This window comes from Lepidothrix coronata, unplaced genomic scaffold (genome assembly GCF_001604755.1).
Source record: "Lepidothrix coronata isolate B3197 unplaced genomic scaffold, Lepidothrix_coronata-1.0 Scaffold33, whole genome shotgun sequence".
In the NCBI taxonomy this organism is placed as follows: domain Eukaryota; kingdom Metazoa; phylum Chordata; class Aves; order Passeriformes; family Pipridae; genus Lepidothrix; species Lepidothrix coronata.
In genome coordinates, this window is record NW_016690213.1 from 1,775,418 (window position 1) to 1,793,807 (window position 18,390).

The 18,390-nt window shown below is 44.1% G+C and overlaps 1 protein-coding gene across 2 annotated transcripts in view; it reads right to left on the reverse strand.

Annotated features, from left to right (window-relative positions):
- HHAT (hedgehog acyltransferase) overlaps positions 1-15,888 on the reverse strand; it is a 147,119-nt gene extending 131,231 nt beyond the window's left edge. For both annotated transcript variants that reach the window (XM_017811609.1, XM_017811608.1), the window contains exons 1-7: positions 15,799-15,888; positions 15,397-15,522; positions 13,921-13,988; positions 12,593-12,706; positions 11,768-11,962; positions 10,272-10,484; positions 8,284-8,455 (exon numbers count right to left, since the gene is read on the reverse strand). In XM_017811609.1, coding sequence (XP_017667098.1) covers positions 8,284-8,455; positions 10,272-10,484; positions 11,768-11,962; positions 12,593-12,706; positions 13,921-13,988; positions 15,397-15,490 — 856 coding nt within the window. In that variant the 5' untranslated portion in view covers positions 15,491-15,522; positions 15,799-15,888. The remainder of the gene's footprint in view (positions 1-8,283; positions 8,456-10,271; positions 10,485-11,767; positions 11,963-12,592; positions 12,707-13,920; positions 13,989-15,396; positions 15,523-15,798) is intronic.
- Positions 15,889-18,390: the final 2,502 nt, after the last annotated feature.

The window sequence follows — 18,390 nt, forward strand, 5'->3', positions numbered from 1 at the left end:
CTTCACAGTGGCTAGTATGGGGCTGTGTTTTGGACTTGTGCTGAACATAGAGCTGATGAAAACACAGGGATGTTTTCATTACTGCTGAGCAGGGCTTAGCGAGCCAAGGCCTTTTTTGCTCCTCACCCTACCAGCAAGAAGGCTGGAGAGGTACAAGGATTTGTGGATGGGAGGGGACACAGCCATGACAGATGACAAACTGACCAAAGGGATACACCATACCATACGCTCATGCTCAGCATATATAGCTGAGGGAAGAAGAAAGAGGGGATGTTCCTGGTGGTGGCGTTTGTCTTCCAAAGTAACCACTGTGCATGATGGAGCCCAGCTTTCCTGAACACCTGTCTGCCCATGGAAGCAGTGAATTAGTTCCTTGTTTTGCTTTGCTTGTACATGCAGCTTTTGCTTTATCTATTAAACTGTCTTTATCTCAGCCTATAAGTTTTCTCAGTTTTATCCTTCCAATTGTCTTCCCATCCCACCGCAAAAGGAGTGAGCAGCTGTGTGGTGCTCAGTTTCTGTCTGGAGTTAAGCCACAACACACGAGTATAAAAAGTAGTCATAGAAGTAGGTTAATTAACAATACTATCTGGAAGTTTATCCTGCAGAAAAGATTAGAAAAAAAATTACTTTCCCAGACACACACTTCTTTATCTAAAACAATGAACTAAATATTTTAGAAAATAAAATCTAAGAATTCTGATTCATGTTCACATTTCCAGTTTTCAAAACAGACATCAAGATGCCAAATATTTTATCAGTTTCTCCCTATAATCTTGTAGGATGAAAGAAGTCTCAGATCACTCTTAGTATTTCATAATGCACAGACACTCTAATTTCAATAGCAAAACACTGCATGCTTCTTAAAATGAACTCAGAAATCCATTTTCTATCTATGGGTTTATTAGAAAAAACTGCACACACATGAAAACCAGCACCTTACATCCAACCTACACAGACTACTCAGCTAGGTCTAACTTTCAAGAAGGAACTCATGTTTTCTTCTAACAAATTAAAACACAGAATCAGCACTTACAGATTAAACCATGTGGCTCCATCTTTGAACAGATCACATTCTAGACTGACTTACATGCCACTCATATGAAAATACCCTTTTGAAGTATTAGAGCCTAGTTAATAGTTAAAACAATGATTGTTAATTGACCCTAACTTGTGCATACTTCACTACAAAAAAAAAAAAAAACAGCACATGGTTAAGACCAACACATTAAACCCACAGAGCATTCGAAACATTCTATCATACACGTGTACATCTCAGATGTATGTCTATACATCACACACCTGACAAAGCACATATAGATTCCTAGTCAAATATATTTTCACATCTACAGCTATTAATATCATAGATAAATCCAGTGCAATGATTATATTAAACAATTCATTCTCATGCAGAATTCTGACTTTCATCATTCCCTATACCTTGCAAGACTTACATGAAGCTCTCCGCAGATGAGCAGAGATGAGTAGATGGTGCTAAATCACCATCACAGGATAAATGTGAAGCCTCATAAGGGAAATATAGGCAGTGCTTTTTCAACATCTGCCTTATCAGAATTGAACTTCACAAAGAAATGAACTAGCAACATACAACATTTGTTTCAGTTTCTATATAATACAATGTACCCCAGCAGAGTGAATTTTACCATTAATAGAAAATCACTTGTTTCAATTTAAGTTCTTTCAACTAATGCTACTGAGCTCCCCATTATATGTCAGTAAATTTGTCATTCAGATACAGAAGCCTGAAGAACATACATTGAAAAGGATCACCAATCTACCTGTCCTTTACTCTTTTCTCTTTTCCCTGGTTTTATTACATACCATATCTGAACATTACTCAGTAGAACAGAACCACCTCTGATCTGGCCTAGTGTAGCTATTCCTCCAGTATGCTGCAGTTCACCAGGATACTGGACTATTGGAATTCATAGTGGCTTTTATTCTTGGTGCCTGCAAATCTTCATTTTACACTGTAAAATGTAAAGGCAGAAATTAATCCAAATTAATCCAAATTAACTTTAAAAACTGAGAAGGATGATCTGTCATGGTTTCCATTAACATGGAATACAGGTCATTTTTACTATGTCATTTTTAATTCTGAAAGCATCCCATTCTTTCAGACAATCTGACTGATGCTACCAGAATGAGATGCAGCACTGACATAAAACCATGGAATTGCTACAAACATTGCATTTGATGCTCAACATTAAAAAAAGCACAAATGCCCTAATATTGCTCAATATGTCAATAGCTAACTATCCACAGACAAATATTTGTGAACATAGACACAATGATTTGTGAATTCTGGAAAACGCTCACATTCTCCAAACAATGGCTTCCTGGGACCAATAAATAACAGTTCTGTGCTTGCACAGCTGACATTTTTAAATTAATTCTGTGTTCAGACATTAACATCTCTTCCACAAACTGAAGGGACACAGAGATATGGCAAACAGGCACACATTTGGATACAATCACTTTGTATTCCTTATTCTGTTCCAAGTGTGGGAGCTCATATTTGGCTACTGGAAAGCTACATTGCTTGGTATGACCTGGCTTTTTATATAATTCCTAGCACAGAAGATCAGCATTGCTGAGAAGGATTTGAAGCCAAGGTTTGCTGCAAGGACAGGGCTGTCAGGAGTAGCAGGTCTTAGAAATGAGGCCCTCTGAGGAGAGCACCAAAGCCCAGGCCATGAGCAACCCTTAGTACTGTGCTGTCAGGTGCTTATCATGTCTGGTGGTGGGTTTGGAGAGCAGTAATATCTTCTGCTGGGAAAGAGAGGTACACCACTGGAGCCCACTGCATTGAAGGCATGCACAGGGCAATACAGGAGTCACTGAAGAAACAAGTGCAAGATTTCACATGGATTTTGTTTTCTCTGGCTCATACTATCTGGAGGATATGGCTGAATGCCTTCCCCAATATCCAGACAAGATTCCCACTGCCCTATACAGAGAAGATTAAAGAGGTATGGATGATGACTGAAAATCATTCATATCTCAAGCTACCCAAAAGACTTAGCACTGGGAAACCTAAAAGCTCTTCTCCTCAAAGCTAGCTCTCATCACCTCCTCTTCCTCCACACCAAAGACTGACATTGTTATTCTTGCTACCAAACACAGGTCACCGAGGAAGCAAAACACAACTGCATACTCAGTTTGAAATTATACTCTTTTCAGACCCATGTAATGCAGCTTTTTGTTAATGCACATGGCATTAGATCTTCAGTACTATGGCCACAGCTTCCTGCAATATAAACATGCAAGTTTAAAGAAGTATGTGCAGAATGCTAAAGGAAACAATTTAAACATGAGTAAGAATACGTGGTAGAAGAAATTCTGACATCTGTGTGGCATATGGGGATTTTGGTATTGAGTAGGGGAGGGGATACCCTGAAAACAGATCCGTAATATTTTCTCATTTTATTTAGTCCACGTAAGATATGGACACAACAAGCTTTTTCTCATTTCAAGGTCAGAAAGCCAGCAAAATGTCTTCAACATGGAAAAAAATTTAACAATAGACTTCATACTCTCTAGCTGAAGAGCTTAAATAATGAATGTTCATTTTCTCTCTTAGTAGAGAAGTTCCTCTACATAACATGAAAAATGGCTTTAGCAAAACTGCTGTTTTTCAGAGGACCCTCCAGTTAGGACTCAAACTATTTCTCATTTAAACCCCCCAAAATCCAAGAGGCATAGTACAACAAGACACTTTCTACTCATTAAAGGACTGATGCACAGAGGGATGCAACCTGCACTCTCTCAGGGCAGGTTGGTTATTACGTACATCCATAGCATGCCGATCCACAGGGCAGGCACAGAAGCTGTCTTTACTGGCAGCTGCCAGGCACAAGCTAACATAGGGATAGCAGTAATCCAGGGAAACAGAGGGCACCGGGAGAGAAGTGAAGGTTCTACCTTTAGACAACCTTAACATACACTGTCCTCACTCTTCTGTTCACAATTCCCAACACTCTTACCACTCAGTTAATTGCTTTGAATAATGCCAGTTACAAATATAACCTGCATAAAGCAGCAATTAAAGAGATTGCACAGATACTTCAATGACAGCAGTGCTTCCATCCACAGTACCCCAACAATGCTGGAAAGCACATGCTACATGTCCTGGTTTGGGCCAGAACAGGGTTAATTTCTGCAGTAGCCAGGAGGGGACATGGCTAAGACAGTTATTCTATACCACCTGAGGTCATTGTAAGAGGTGGGGAAAGGGACTCTCAATTCAGAGGAGAAGGGGCTCTTTCAGGCTGAGCAAGTGCGGTGGACAGAGCAGTGGAGTAACGCTGGTCCCCAGCCAGATGAAGTAGTTGGAGCGGCATGGATGTGGCTTGAGCTCCACACTCTCTCTTCTGTACACTTTTGTTATTAATATTGTGACTGTTCATTTTCTTATTCCATTGCCATTTCCAGTAAATTGTTCTTATCTCAACCTGTGATCTTTGCCTCTTGGACTTCCAATTGGAAGGGGGGAGGGGAAGTAACACACTTTTAATGGGAGTACTGAAGTGGAGAATACTGTTCCTAAACCACAACACACATCATTATTTACTCAAGAGATAGGCTTCATCTATCCAGATTACATAGCCAGTGAAGAGACTGAAGGATACTCATTCAACAAGCAAAGAGTGAAGCAAGGCTACAATGCCCTCTGTCCCTTTAAGACACTACAGTAATACATCTCCCAAGGAACACCAAACAAAAAACCCAGCTGGGTTATTTGGGACAGAAGGTAATTTCCTGTAGAGAGGAAGAAGCTCTGCTCTGACTTGCTCACATTCAGATAAGTAGGAGAACACACATAACGAGGCATTTGCAAGTGAAATGCAATGAATGGGGTAATATAACCTATAGGTCAAGAGTGCTGGTACGGTAATGCACATACTGGTTCATAAAGGGCATAGAGAAAAGAACCTCACAACATATGACCTACCAAAGACCCTTGGTTTAGTTGCCAAAACACACAAGTCTAAAAATTTTAGAAGTTGAAGAAAAACTAAAAAACAAAAAACATGCAATTCACAGAATATACTAACAGTAGCTAATGCACATGAACAGTAATATTGAAGGCAGCTTGCACCTTTGTTACAGTTAAATACACAGGCATCAAAACCATACCACTTTGGTACATTGCTGCTTGTATAAACTCATGTGCCTATAATTCCATCCACACAAGAGAAAATACTTCTCTTACTGTTGGGTAATTAACATTCTCCCAGATACTATTTTTCTCTTAATTTTCTTCCTGTGTGCCCTCAGCAATGTTACTTTAGGTCACTTCAGCATTTATGCTTTACATGGCCATAAACGACAATGTTGTACACTAGCATTTTTAAACAAGCACTGTAAGTCAGTGCGGGTTTAGTTTAGGGTTTATGAGTTGTTTATTTCTTTGCTGTCTCACCTCACAGGAACACCACACAGTGATGTAGAACACAATTGCAGCTTCACACACATGAAGTGTAGACTGACATTGCCCTTGGATGCTGACAGTAAAATCTCACAACACTGTTGTCTTTACCTGCATTACTGGCATTTATTGTCCATTGTTCAAAGTTATCCTGGAAGAAAAATGGAGGAGCAGATATAACCTCCCTGATTACAGGTGATTGCAGAACAGCCTCACAGTCTTTCCCCTAAGTTTACCAGACTATCACAGCAGCCAGGCATCATGGTAAGGGTAGATGCTCCATGCTGCTTTGAAGCTGCTGTAGTTAAATATAAACTACAAAATGAACAAAATTCATCAGTGCAAAAAGGCTTATATATCATGTGGTTAATCCTCCTGAGTCAACAGCAAGCTGCTTCCTTGGTCTCAAGACTCAGTTATCTGATATAACTGGTTTTCATAAAACAGAATGCAAAATAACAGGTGTTTGGCTCTGTACAAGAACTGGTGTAGAAGCATGGTAAGATCCATAAGGGTCCAGTAAGACTTAACAAAATATTACTAGCACCCTTATTACACATATATTGGTGGCTCCCTAAAGCAAGTCACAACAGTGGCCTATCACTGGTTTGAGTCTCAGGAGACCTCTACAATCATTGTGATTGTGTTGGATCTGGCTGGGATGGAGTTCATTTCCCCCATGGCAGCCCTCACAGTGCTGTGCTTTGCACTGGTGGCTGGAGGGGTGTTGATGGCACACCAGTGTTTTGGCTACTCCTGAGCACAGCGTTGGTGCTGTGGTATTCCTTCTGGGAGAGGACACAGGTAGGCTGGCTGACCCAGGCTAGCCAAGGGAATATTCCATACCCTATGACATCAGCTCAGATATAGAGGCTAGGGAAGAGAGCTGGGGAGGGGGAGTGGGGGATTCGTTGTTTCCAATGGCTGCCTGCGAAGAAACAATTGCACGTGCTGAAGCCCTGCATCTCAGGAAGGTGGCCGGACATCGCTGCTGATTGGGAAGTAGGGAACAAACCTTGTTATTTTTCACTTCACTTTTGGGTGCGCAAGCTTTTGCTTTAATGAACTGTCATCCCAATCCACAAGTTGTTTTCCATCTTACTCTCTCTCCCCTTTAGGGCTGGGAAGGGGAATGATAGAGCAGCTGGGTGGGCACCTGGTATCCATCCGTGATCAACTCACCACAGTGATAAACCTGCAGAAAAAACTTCTAGTGACCAACTTCTGCTTCAAAATCTCATCTGTGGTATATCTTAAACAGCTGCTTTCATTAAAAAGATGAAGCTCAGTAAGTAGAGTTACATTTTGAATACACCTCTCCTAAAAGCAGCATCTCCACAGGCGACTCATTAAAATACAATCATTTGACTTGAAGTCAGACAGCTTTACAGTCCAAACTTGCTTTAACACTGGCTTTCACCATCTGTTGCTTTGAGGCATTTTCACCTTTTCTAATCATCTAATAATCTAAATGCATTTTAATTCTCAGGATTACAAACTTTTTTTCATCAAATAAATATACAGCCTACAGTGTTGTCTGTGAAGTAATTCACCCACAGCTCCCCTTTAAAATCAACATTGGTAGTCTTGAAAGGAGGGAGGAATTCACCAGTAGCATCATAGCTGGAATATTTCATCCCTAACTCAGTAGCTTTGCCTGCCTTACCAAGTGGCCAGCTTTTTGTCACATACATAAACACCAGAAGTGAACAGATTTAATTCATCAATGAATTGACATTGATAACAGAAGAACTCAGAATCTACTTTCTAACAGTGAATGAGTGAGGAATAGAACGAACAGTGAACCACAGAGGCAAACCTCTCACTGTCTTGTTCTCCATCTGCCCTTGCCCTTTTTAGATATAAAAATCATACTGAAATATGTATTAAGTGTTTATTTATGCACCTACAGAAAAACACAGAGTGCACACATTGCCCTCTGCTGACCAGCATCCAATGCACAGGTATCCTCCAACACACACTGCTCTTCATAGGTAATCTTCAACAAACTCTGGACAGGACCATACCAGTGTGTATATTTCTCCCTGGTGTAAGAGACACCTCCATCAATTCAGAAATCACCAAGAGCTTTTCAGAACCTGCTTTTAAGGCCTGGGGTTTCTTTCTTTTGTTCTTCCTGCCTGGTGATACACATAGCTGGGAAGGGAAGGGAAGGGAACAGAAATCAAGTCGACCACATATGACAGCTGTTTACAAACCATCACCCAAAGCTCTTGCTGGATTCTGCTGCATTTATCAGCACTTTTTCCTCACAGTTGGGCATTTTACTGAAATATCAGGGAGCTTGGGCAAGGGCAGAGGTGGGGGAAGCCAAGCAGGAAAACATAACCGAGAGGTACTGACTGCTAGGTCAGGTCATCATATTTGCAAGTCCTTCTCTCTACTAGTTTCACGAGTTCTGTAATTTTCCTTTTCAACATGAACACAGCCTAGAAACATCAATCAGGAGGAGATCAATAATAATTCTTAACATCTCTCCTCCTCCATCCCCACACTAAAAAAAACTCTTTTAAGTGTCCACTTCTATGACTTGAGGAGAAGAGGAGGAGAAACACTTTAGACCACATTTTATAGACATACTTTAGATTGAAAAATGTACAGAATATTTTTAATTTAGGAAGCAGCTCAATACATTCAACTAAGCTTATAGAGCAACTACATATTATATTAAGAGCCTGTAGACCACCTTTCTGACAGTGGCTGGCTATAATGTACTACTCAAGCATCTACAGATGGACATAAAAGAGAAGTAGACTGGGGACCTTAAAGTGGGAGAGAATAAAGATTTCAGCTATTGTTTCTATACTCACCCAAGGCCCAGTAGGATGCAGACTCCAAAGGCAGAGCACTACTGTAGAGAGCATGGATATACATGAGATGAATCATCAGCTCAGCCAGGCACCACCAAAAGAAAATACGGATTATGCCCACGATTAAGATGCTGAGATTGCTCTTCACACTGAAAGCTTCTTGTCTCCTCATCTACAGAAGAAATCCAAAGAGGTTACCCGGCACATAACTGACTGCTTTAATCAAAATACTCATCCTGAGAACTTTTTGACTACATCGTTTGGAAATTCCTGACATATGCTTGAGGAAGACTGTCTGTCCATTCTCAATCTCAGTAAGCCACAGAAACCAACAAGAAGCCAAACACGAACACACTGCACCAAACTCTTGTAAGAAAGGTCAAGTGCTGTTAACCTGAACAGAATCCAGACATAACACTTTAACTCCTGTAACTTGATCAGCCTCTAGAGATAATATAAAAAGATTAAAGAAAGCACAGCTATGAAGAAGGTTTTCCAAGTAGCAGTCCTTCCAAACACAGAAACAATGACTGCTTGCTCTTAAAACACCTCCAACTTTTAACAGCTACAGGGAATTGATTACTTGAAGACAGTTCTTAATTTTTCTCCTGTAGCATTGCCAAAGTCAGCAAGACCTACGTGACACGCTGAGCAAATGAGAGTGCAAGTTAAACACCAGATAAGACAAGGTTTGCAGTTGACATGCTTCTCAAGATGCCCCAGACTTACACTGCTAACTACAGTAAACACATTGGCATATTATTATTGCACCTTCTTTCTACAAGAAAAGAGAATAGGATCAAACAAGAGAAACACAGGATTGCCTAAAAATACAGTCATTTTGTACATCTATTGTTGTGTGCAGCATTTCCTTCTCCAGTCTCTAACTGACCACCAAAAACGCATGTACAAGAGAAGTAACCAACCCATCTGCACGGACCCTCAATCACAAGCAGGTATTACAGCCAACACGCACACTCATTTGGAGGGTTCGTTTGTACCAACCAGATGAAAGCTTGGTGACCACCATTTTATCATAGGGATTTGCACAACAAGCCTCCAAAGCCATGAGTAGAACTGCTATGCCTCGCTCCAAGCCAGAAATTCAACAAGGCCATTGACAAAGTGTCAGTGTCTCATTTTTGCCTGGCAGTGGATACCAATTGCCAGAACTGATACTACACTCTTTGGGACATACAGCAGTTTCACTGTCTCCAACTCCAGAACTTCCACTTTCCAGTGTGTTCAGCAGAAACCCTCATCTCAGTCTCAGCTTCATTTAAAGGGTTCTATGAGCAGTCTTTTCAAATAGCAGCAATAAACACATCCTCTATCGTGCACTTTGAATCAACTGCTGGGCACTGCAAACTTTGAAACCCTTTTCTGACCAATATGGAAAGCAATAAAGAAAGAAAATATGGAGTTTTCCGCTGTCATGTAGAAGCAGGCTTGAAAAGCAGCCTGCAAGGGACTAGGAAAAGCATTTCTTAAGATTAGTAGGTCTTACACATTGAACAAGCTTCCAAGTTGAAGCAAAGTGCTCCAAGTAAATAATCATGTTTTCACATCAATATGAGGGGAAACTGGACTCTTCAGGAATTTCCAATACAAACTGTCATCTTTCTGTGACTCTGAAATCTGTTTCAGAGTTAATAGCAATCTTATCCTGAAAACAATACTTTATTCCACCTGACAGAGAAGAAAAAAAATCAAGTCCAGCAGCTGCATGTTAAAATTATGAACACTTTCCAAATCTAACAAAGCATGTCACTGGCTGCCTGATTGAAGGAATGAATCTGACGTCGAATAAAAACATCCTGTGAAGTGGAAGAACTCGAGGAGGAAGGTTTGTCTTAAAATTTGATATCCAGGACATTGCCAGATTCCCAATGATGCACTCAGAATTGTCACATTCCTATAATATTACTTGATGATTTCAAAATTTTGTGGAAGTTAGCTTTAGACACCCAAACAACAACCACTGTTACCTGCTTACTGAATTCATCAAAATTCATAAGGGGTCCGTTGTGGAATGTGGGATAATAAAACACATATGCCAGCATCCATGGGAATGAGTGGGATGACTTCTGGGTAGGTCCATGCCAGCAGTACTCCAGGCTGAAGCTAGTGCAGAAGAGGCAGCGGACTGACACAGTGAAGAGCAGCAGATAATACTCATTTTCAGTGTCGTACCACTTCCTCTGCAAGACAGAAAGCCAGATCCTGATGGCGCAATGCTGTATGGTTTCTGTATGGCAAAACACCGATGTCCTCTCAGATCCTAACTTTTGGGGTCAGCATCAGCAGGAAGCAACTAAAGCCAGTGGCAGCTGGAATGAGCATCTGAAGTGAACAGCACTAAACACATGAACAAGCATTGGCTGTTGATGGAGAAGTGTCCTCCTCAGCTACTGCAGCCAGCATAAAGAGACAACTTCATTTCAGAAACAGATTAGGCTGTGAAGAACTATGACAGCAGGAGAGCTTTTCTTACAGAAATGTCATTATCTCCCTCAGATTTGGTCCAGTAATACAATATTCAAACCACCTGGCAAGACTACTGAGACAGCCAAGGGACTGTTAGGGTTGATGCTAGATCTGAAAAGAATCAGTCACTCCAAAGAAAGTTTAAGGTTGAAAAGATCTAACTGAGCCCTTGAGTTTTTGACACTTGGTGTCACACTTGTTTCCAACAACAAAAATGTATCATCACAAAAAAGTTGGAAACATCAGCAAATATAGTTTGGTTGATTACATTGTATTGCAGTGGGTCCTTTCCTCCTCAGGGCAAGGCACAAACCTGACGACACCACCTGAAGAGACCCTACATGTTCATCTCCCCTTCCCCGAACATCTGGGCAACAAGCCTTATAACAGATGCCCAGTTTTTCCCCTTGGTCCAAGTAAATGCAACAGGGACATTTCCTCACAACTGAGCAACAGTTTTTCCAAAATCTGTACTACCCAGAAAAATCCACCAGAGAAAGAGCAAAACTGAGCTTGCATCAACCACTTGCGAGGAAGTAAGTCATCTGGAACAAATCAAAGTGTTGGAGGAACAGTCTCCCTCCCTGCAGAAGTCCACAGTCACCAATAAGGTACAGGCAGGCTTGGCTGAGCAACTCCTAGATACAACCCTAAAAAGCAGCACCTCAAATTGGTATGATTAGAGTTCCAAAGAATATGAAATGTGTTTAATAGAGCACTAGTAAAGTATTATCATATTCCAGCTCTACTGAATAGCATTAACACATTGAGGCACATATTTTTGTCTCAATGCACTGGCCACCATGATCAAGAGATATGACTTTTCTAACTGGAGAAGCTCCAGCATGAGTCATTGCAGCTCTAATGCCTAAGATTTTTCAAACCAAACCCTGCTTACATCAACTGAAGGGACAATATTCTGTCATAAAGGTAGATGCTGTTACAGAGAACCACAACCATAATTAATTTGATGCTTAATTAGTCCTTCTCACATTACCTTGGTTTCTTCCACAGTTGGTATGTGTAAAGTGGACAGCAGGATAAGGGAGCACAACCAGGTCAGGAGTGACAGCTGAAACTGAGCCACAGCAAATGAAACAGCTGCATGTAAGAAAATGACAGCAAACCCCTTGATTCCCAGTAACAACCAGCAGGCAGCCATTCCATAAACCATCAAACACCATGGTTTATACTGTCAGAAAAAGAAAAATTAACAACTGTTAGTTATTTCGAAAGAAAAAAAAGCACCCAATACTTGTGCAGTCCTGCACAGGGTCTACAGTAGAGATAAATACAGTCAACAAGGTTAAGAACACATTTGAAAATACACAAAACCCAACAGTATCCATAAAGGTGAAGGGGAAGGTGTTCCTGTAACAGCATCATGTGAAATCCAGAGCATCCCTAATTTGCAGGAGAACATAACTTCTTCCTTTCCTTCCCCAGACTAGCAGGTGTGACACCACACAGATCATTTCCCACAATCATGCAATCATCTAGCAATCATGGCAAAACCCAAGCAGCCATCACTTTACAGTCTTGGAAACGAATAACTGCACCTTCTTGCATGTGCAAGGCAAATGACTCTGTTTAATGGTTCACAACAAGGCAGAGGCTTTCACGAGTTGGCAGCTGAAGTCTCCAAAACATTAAGGTAACTGATCCACACGGTCTCACCTGTGCATTGTTACAGACCCACTCAGACAATTCACCTCACAGAGTGGGATTTAATACATTCAGTGGCCTCAGTGCCAAGCTTCCCATGTCCAGAGTAAACTGAAAGTCACAGAAACTCCCTGCTGTGAAGAAAATGTATACATACCTTCTCCACCAGGAGCCTGGACACTTGTGATACCAGCAGGTGACCAGCCAGAAGCCACAGTATACGTTCCCTTCCCCATTCGATCCAGTAGCTCCACTCAAAGTCCATGGGGTCCTGCGGCATGAAGAGAACTGGTAACAATGTGTATCTGGCCATAAATGCATGTTCTTATAGAACAAGGGAACATCTCTCTAACACACTAGGTGTGTGTTACCCAACAGAACTCTACATCTCAGGAACATGATGTCAGCAATACAGTTGGACTGAGTACAGCAGTGAACTCAGACAGCACCATTTTGACTTCCAAAGGTGCAAAGTTCAAGAAAAAAAGAGCTTTAGACAATGTTGTGACTCCTAAACACCACACTGGTGCTGAAACTGAGCAGGCAGCATCTCTCCTGAGGGATTAAGAGAGCAGCTCTGCTCTGCCTTGAAAAATCAAGAACTCCAGTGAAAAGGCACTTTGCTGGAAGAAAAGTTTAACTACCCGTTTCAACAAAGCCTAGTTGCAATCAGACGGAGTCAGGTCAGCTGGAGTTTCCATGACATGAGGTTTTTACCTAAATTAGGTAGAAGCATAGCCCTCTGTCAAATACAGAGCCTTACTAGAAGTTCACAATTGCTTTATGGTTTTCTTGAAGTATGGCTTCCCTTACCAGCAGTGACGGCAGGCCTAAAATCCAAAACACTTCCACAGACATGCATTCCTGGTCTGGCACAAGTAATCCTCAATATTAGTTGCATTAGTTGCTTTTGAGCTCATATCCTTTTGAAGAAATGCAAGCAAAGGAGTGGGGGTGTATTTGGTTGGGGGTTTTTTTGTTGTTTTCTTATCAGTTGTTTTTTTTTTTTTTTTAATACCAACCACATTTCTTTAAGATTTTATCATTCAAAAATCTGTTTACTCTATGCTGGACTACAGGCCAACCAAGAGAAACACATGCTCACTGATGTTATGCATTATCCAAATCACCCAGTGACAGAAAAAAGGGGGGAAAGGCTGCAGGAAGTGTCAAGGGTGATCAAAGCTTTTAAGGCCAAAGAGTAAAACAGAGGGTTATTAAGTGATGTAGCAAAGGATAGACACTTAAGACAGGGATCAAAAAAAGAAACAAAACTTTGGTTATGATTCTTAGATCTAGACGCACTCAGCCAACCCCTTTTCCTCACCAGAAACAGTCTAAAATTAACTATTAATATCCAAATCTGCAAATTACCACAAACTTCTGAAGCTGAATCAGAAGCTTGGATGTGCAACAGGTATGGAGACACAGTGTTTGTATTATTGCCTCAAAATTAGAGATGCTGGTACCTATCACCCCTCCTACCTTTTTGAGGCCCCAAAAGAGAGTTCCTGGGTCCAGCCCAAACATTCTGTCCATCACAGCTTCATACTCTGCAGGGAAGAGCAAACCTTTGCTAAGGACACAGCAGCCAGAGCAGGGAGAGTAAGAGATGGGTCCTCTGCTGCTCAAGAGCAACACATTCCCATGTCATCTCCACCAATGGGGATACCCACATCCAGGGAGGGGCATATCACCAGCTGAGCTGCCCAACCAGGCCACAGCTCTGCCCCACAGCAGTGGCAAAGCAAATTCCCAGAACATGTGTTATGATGCCCCCTTGCAACAGGGACAGTAGCACACAGTGACCCATCTTTTACCACATAAAACCAGCACCCTCAATTCCCCTTTTTCAGAACTGCCTGGTTTCTCCCACCAGAGCAGAAGGGACACACAGACCTGAGAGCAGCCAGTACAGCCAGAGCAGGGAAAAGGCACTCAGAGATGCCACCTACAGAACCTGTTGCCATCACATTCTGCCACCTCTACAGAAGACTTGCTGTACACATGGGTGGACAGCTCTGGAGCCAGTTACCTAACATTTTCTCCACTGCTCTGCAAGTGCCTTTCTGGCACTCCTTCCCTTGAGGTCTTTTAAAAGACAGCTGGGTCATTAGTGTAGAACACCTTGCTGATTAAAGCCTAAGAAGATGCAATACATATTTCCCTAATGAGCCTCTCTAGCTTGTTATACTTTTACAATACCACCTTTATTTCCATTAGAATATCAACGTGATAGAAACACTGCTTCTTTTTATCTGCAAATTGTACTTAAATCATTTAAAACCCCACTTACAGACCCATTCGTACAGTTCACTCGCACACAGGCTCTGCACTACACAGCTCCACTGAATCCAAACCAAGTCACCACAACAGCTACCACCAAGAGGTTACACAAGGCACAAGCAGGTGTCTGGAAACAAACTGACTGCAAGGCTGCACAGACAACCTAACCATTGCTCCAAGCCCAGAACCCAGCAAAGGAGCCCAGAGTTCCAGGCAGGGAGCATCCACCTGTCCTGGGGCCTCCCCAGGTTCAGACCCCAGAAAGCACCATCACAAGGCATGGATGCTTCTTAACCACCCACCTGCAAGAGGCTGCAGGTGACTAGAAAGGAAAAACAAGACAATTCAAACCCAACTTGCCTGAACTTTCTTTATCTGAGTAGCTGAGCTTCAGAGATCTCCCTGTCTTTTCCTTGACAAAAAGCTGCCAGGACACGATTGCCACGGGCGTTCCTAGCACTCAGAGGTATGAAAGCCCTGGGACAAAGCTCTCTGCCCAGGTGGCACCCGCCTACTGCTTCCTCACACAGGGCTGGCTGGCAAGCTGGGAAGAGCATAGCCGCTCTTCGCAAGGGAACTAAGTAGAAACCAGAGAGCAGAACTCACGCTAAGCAGCCTCGCCAGCCGCGGGCGGGAAGCACCGCCGGAGCAAGCGCGACCCCGTCCACTACTTACTTCGGGACACTTGGTGCGCTTCGTAGAACGCGTAGAGGTGGGAGCCCACGGTGAGGAGCCCGTAGAGCCATAATTCCCAGGCCGGCAGCAGCATCGGCCCGGGAGCTGATCCCGTCGGCCGCCTCCCTGCGGGCAAAGAGAGGGCCGGAGAGGTTTCCCCGCGGAGGACGGGTGGGCACCGAGCAGCGGGACAGCCCGCACCGGGCACTGCGGCCTCGGGCCCCCGCGCTCCGCCGGCAGGGCAGGCGAGCCTGTCCGGACGCGGAGGCCCGGGTGCGAGGGCTCAGCACGGCCCGTACCTGGTCAGACCCTCGGGGCACAAACAGGACCAGGGCTGGACCCCGGCTGCTCTCGCCAACCCGGCACCGAGGGGAGTGGAGGGGGACCCCGCTCCGCCCTTACCTGAAGAGGGCTGCGCCGCCGGGAGGGGAAGGAGCGGCAGCCGCGGCCTCGGACCGAGGTTCCAGCTCCGCGGCGAGCAGTGACCCTGCGCCCGGCCACTCCCGCCGCTCCACAACACGGACGACCCGCGCCCCGCTCCCGCCCGGCCCCTTTATGGGCTGCGCCCGCCCAGCCGAGGGAGGGCGGGAGTGGGGCGGAGCTTCCCGGCCCTGCGCGACCGCTCACGGGCGCCGGGCGGCGCAGCAGCCCTGCCGGCGGCACGGTGTGTGCCCAGGTACGGGGTGAGCACGGCTACGGGGTGTGCACACAGCTACGGGGTGTGCACAGGTACGGGGTGAGCACGGCCACGGGGTGTGCACACAGCTACGGGGTGTGCACACAGACACGGGGTGCACACAGATACGAGGAGAACACCGACAGAGTGTGCACACAGCTACGGGGTGTGCACAGGTACGGGGTGAGCACGGCTACGGGATGAGCACGGCTACGGAGTGTGCACACAGCTACGGGGTGTGCGCTACAGTGTGCGCACAGCTAAAGGGTGTGCATAGCTACAGGGTGCACACTGCTATAGAGTGTGCGCACAGCTAAAGGGTGTGCACAGCTACAGGGTGTACACACAGCTACAGGGTATGCACACTACAGCGAGTACACACGGCTACATGGTGCACACACCCAAAGGGTGCACACACACCTACAAGGTGCACACAGGCACCTACAGGGTGTACACACTGCAGGGTGCACAAACCTACAGCCTCTCACAGCCTTCCCCCCATCCTTGCCAGAGTGCAAGGCACACTAATGCAGGGACACTGTTTTTACAAGTTATCATGACAGAATTTGAGAAATTAGCAGGCCTGAACAGTACCACCAAAACAGGAACATGGGGCTGAAAGTGCTGGTGCTGGCAACTCCCTCCTGGGTCAACCTGCATTTTAGCAAGGGTCCTGGCACTGCAGACTCAGCTAATAAACCTCACTGCTCCTAGTGTTAAAAACACATTAATTTTCCAACCCGAAAAGTTTGGGCAATCTCTGCTCATTTGACCTGGCACCATGTGACTCTTAACCTTCTCTGGTTTTGACATCAGCGATGTGATTTTTTAATGGGGGAAACCTTTCAGATGTTACCTTGCTAGATCTTTCAGACCCTCTCATAAAATAGTATTTCTGTTCCCCTGATCAGTTTGAGGTGTTCTTTGCATCCTCATTTTTTTTGTTTCCAGATTTTTGAAAGCCAGGCTTCTGTCTAATATTCCAGGTGAAGGCATAGAAACAAAGAATCATAGAACCATGAAGGTTGGAAAAGACATCCAAGATAGTCAAGTGCAACCTTTGACTGAACACCACCATGTCAACTAAACCATAGCACTAAGTGCCACATCCAGTAATTTCTTGAACACTTTCAGGGATGGTGACTCCACCATCTCCCTTGGGAGTCTGTTCCAATTCTTAACCACCTTTTTCATTAAAAAAATTCTTCCTGATGTCCAACCTGGACCTCCCCTGGCATAGCTTGAGGCCATTTCCTTTTGTCCTATTGCTAGTTGCCTGAAAGAAGAGGCCAACTCCCACCTTGCTACAACCTCCTTACAAGTAGTTATAGAGAGTGACAAGGTCTCCCCTGAGCCTTCTTTTCTCCAGACTTAACAGCCTCAGCTGCCTCAGCCACTCCTCATATGATATACTATTCAGACCCTTACCAGCTTCAGCACTTTAATGTCCTTCTTGAAGTGAGGGGCCCAGAACTGGACACAGTACTCAAGGTGCAGCCTTGCTAGTGCCAAGTACAGGCAGACAATCACTTCCCTAGTCCTCCTGGCCACACTATTGCTATTAGAGGCCAGGATGCCATTGGCCTTCTTAGGCACCTGGGCACACTGCTGGGTCATGTTCAGCTGGCTGATGACCAGCATACCCAGGTCTTTTTCTACTGGGCCACTTTCCTGACTCTCTGGCCCAAGCCTGTAATGCTGCATGGGAATGCTATCAGTCGCATCAGTACAAGGAGCTGTCTTCCCTGTCTGAACCAGACATACATTTCCTAATGTCTCAAGCAATCACATCTATCCATCAGAGCAACAAGTGGTCTTTAGTAATTTTTGCCTTTTGCTTCCAGTTTTTCTTTCTGTCTCTCATTGCCAGGGAATGACTCACCTTCAGTTTACACTGTCAATTGTGATAGCCCCTAGATGTACAAATTTCATTTGTTCTGTGGAACTGTCATAAAATCTCGAGGTTAGGTACATTCTCGTCTCTGATGCCCAGATCCTCTTCTCCACTGACAGTGCTTCCCCGATTTTTTCCTGACAGGTTAGTCAGTACCTTTCCCCCTCAAAAAATACGACAACACACTGCATAACAGCACCAGAACAGCAGTCCTGAATTTGTAAAAACATTCCCACAGCACTGCAGCCGAGTTATGGCCACTAAGGGTCAGCAGAGTTTGGGTTTTCCTACAGTTTTGTGGTTTCTGTTCAATAGTGTTAAGCTGGCACAGGCAGCAGGCCCTCTAGATGGCTGCATAACACCAACAGTATGCCTGTGGGAGCAGTAAGGCAGCTTCGAAAAGGGAAGAGGTATAACAAGTTAC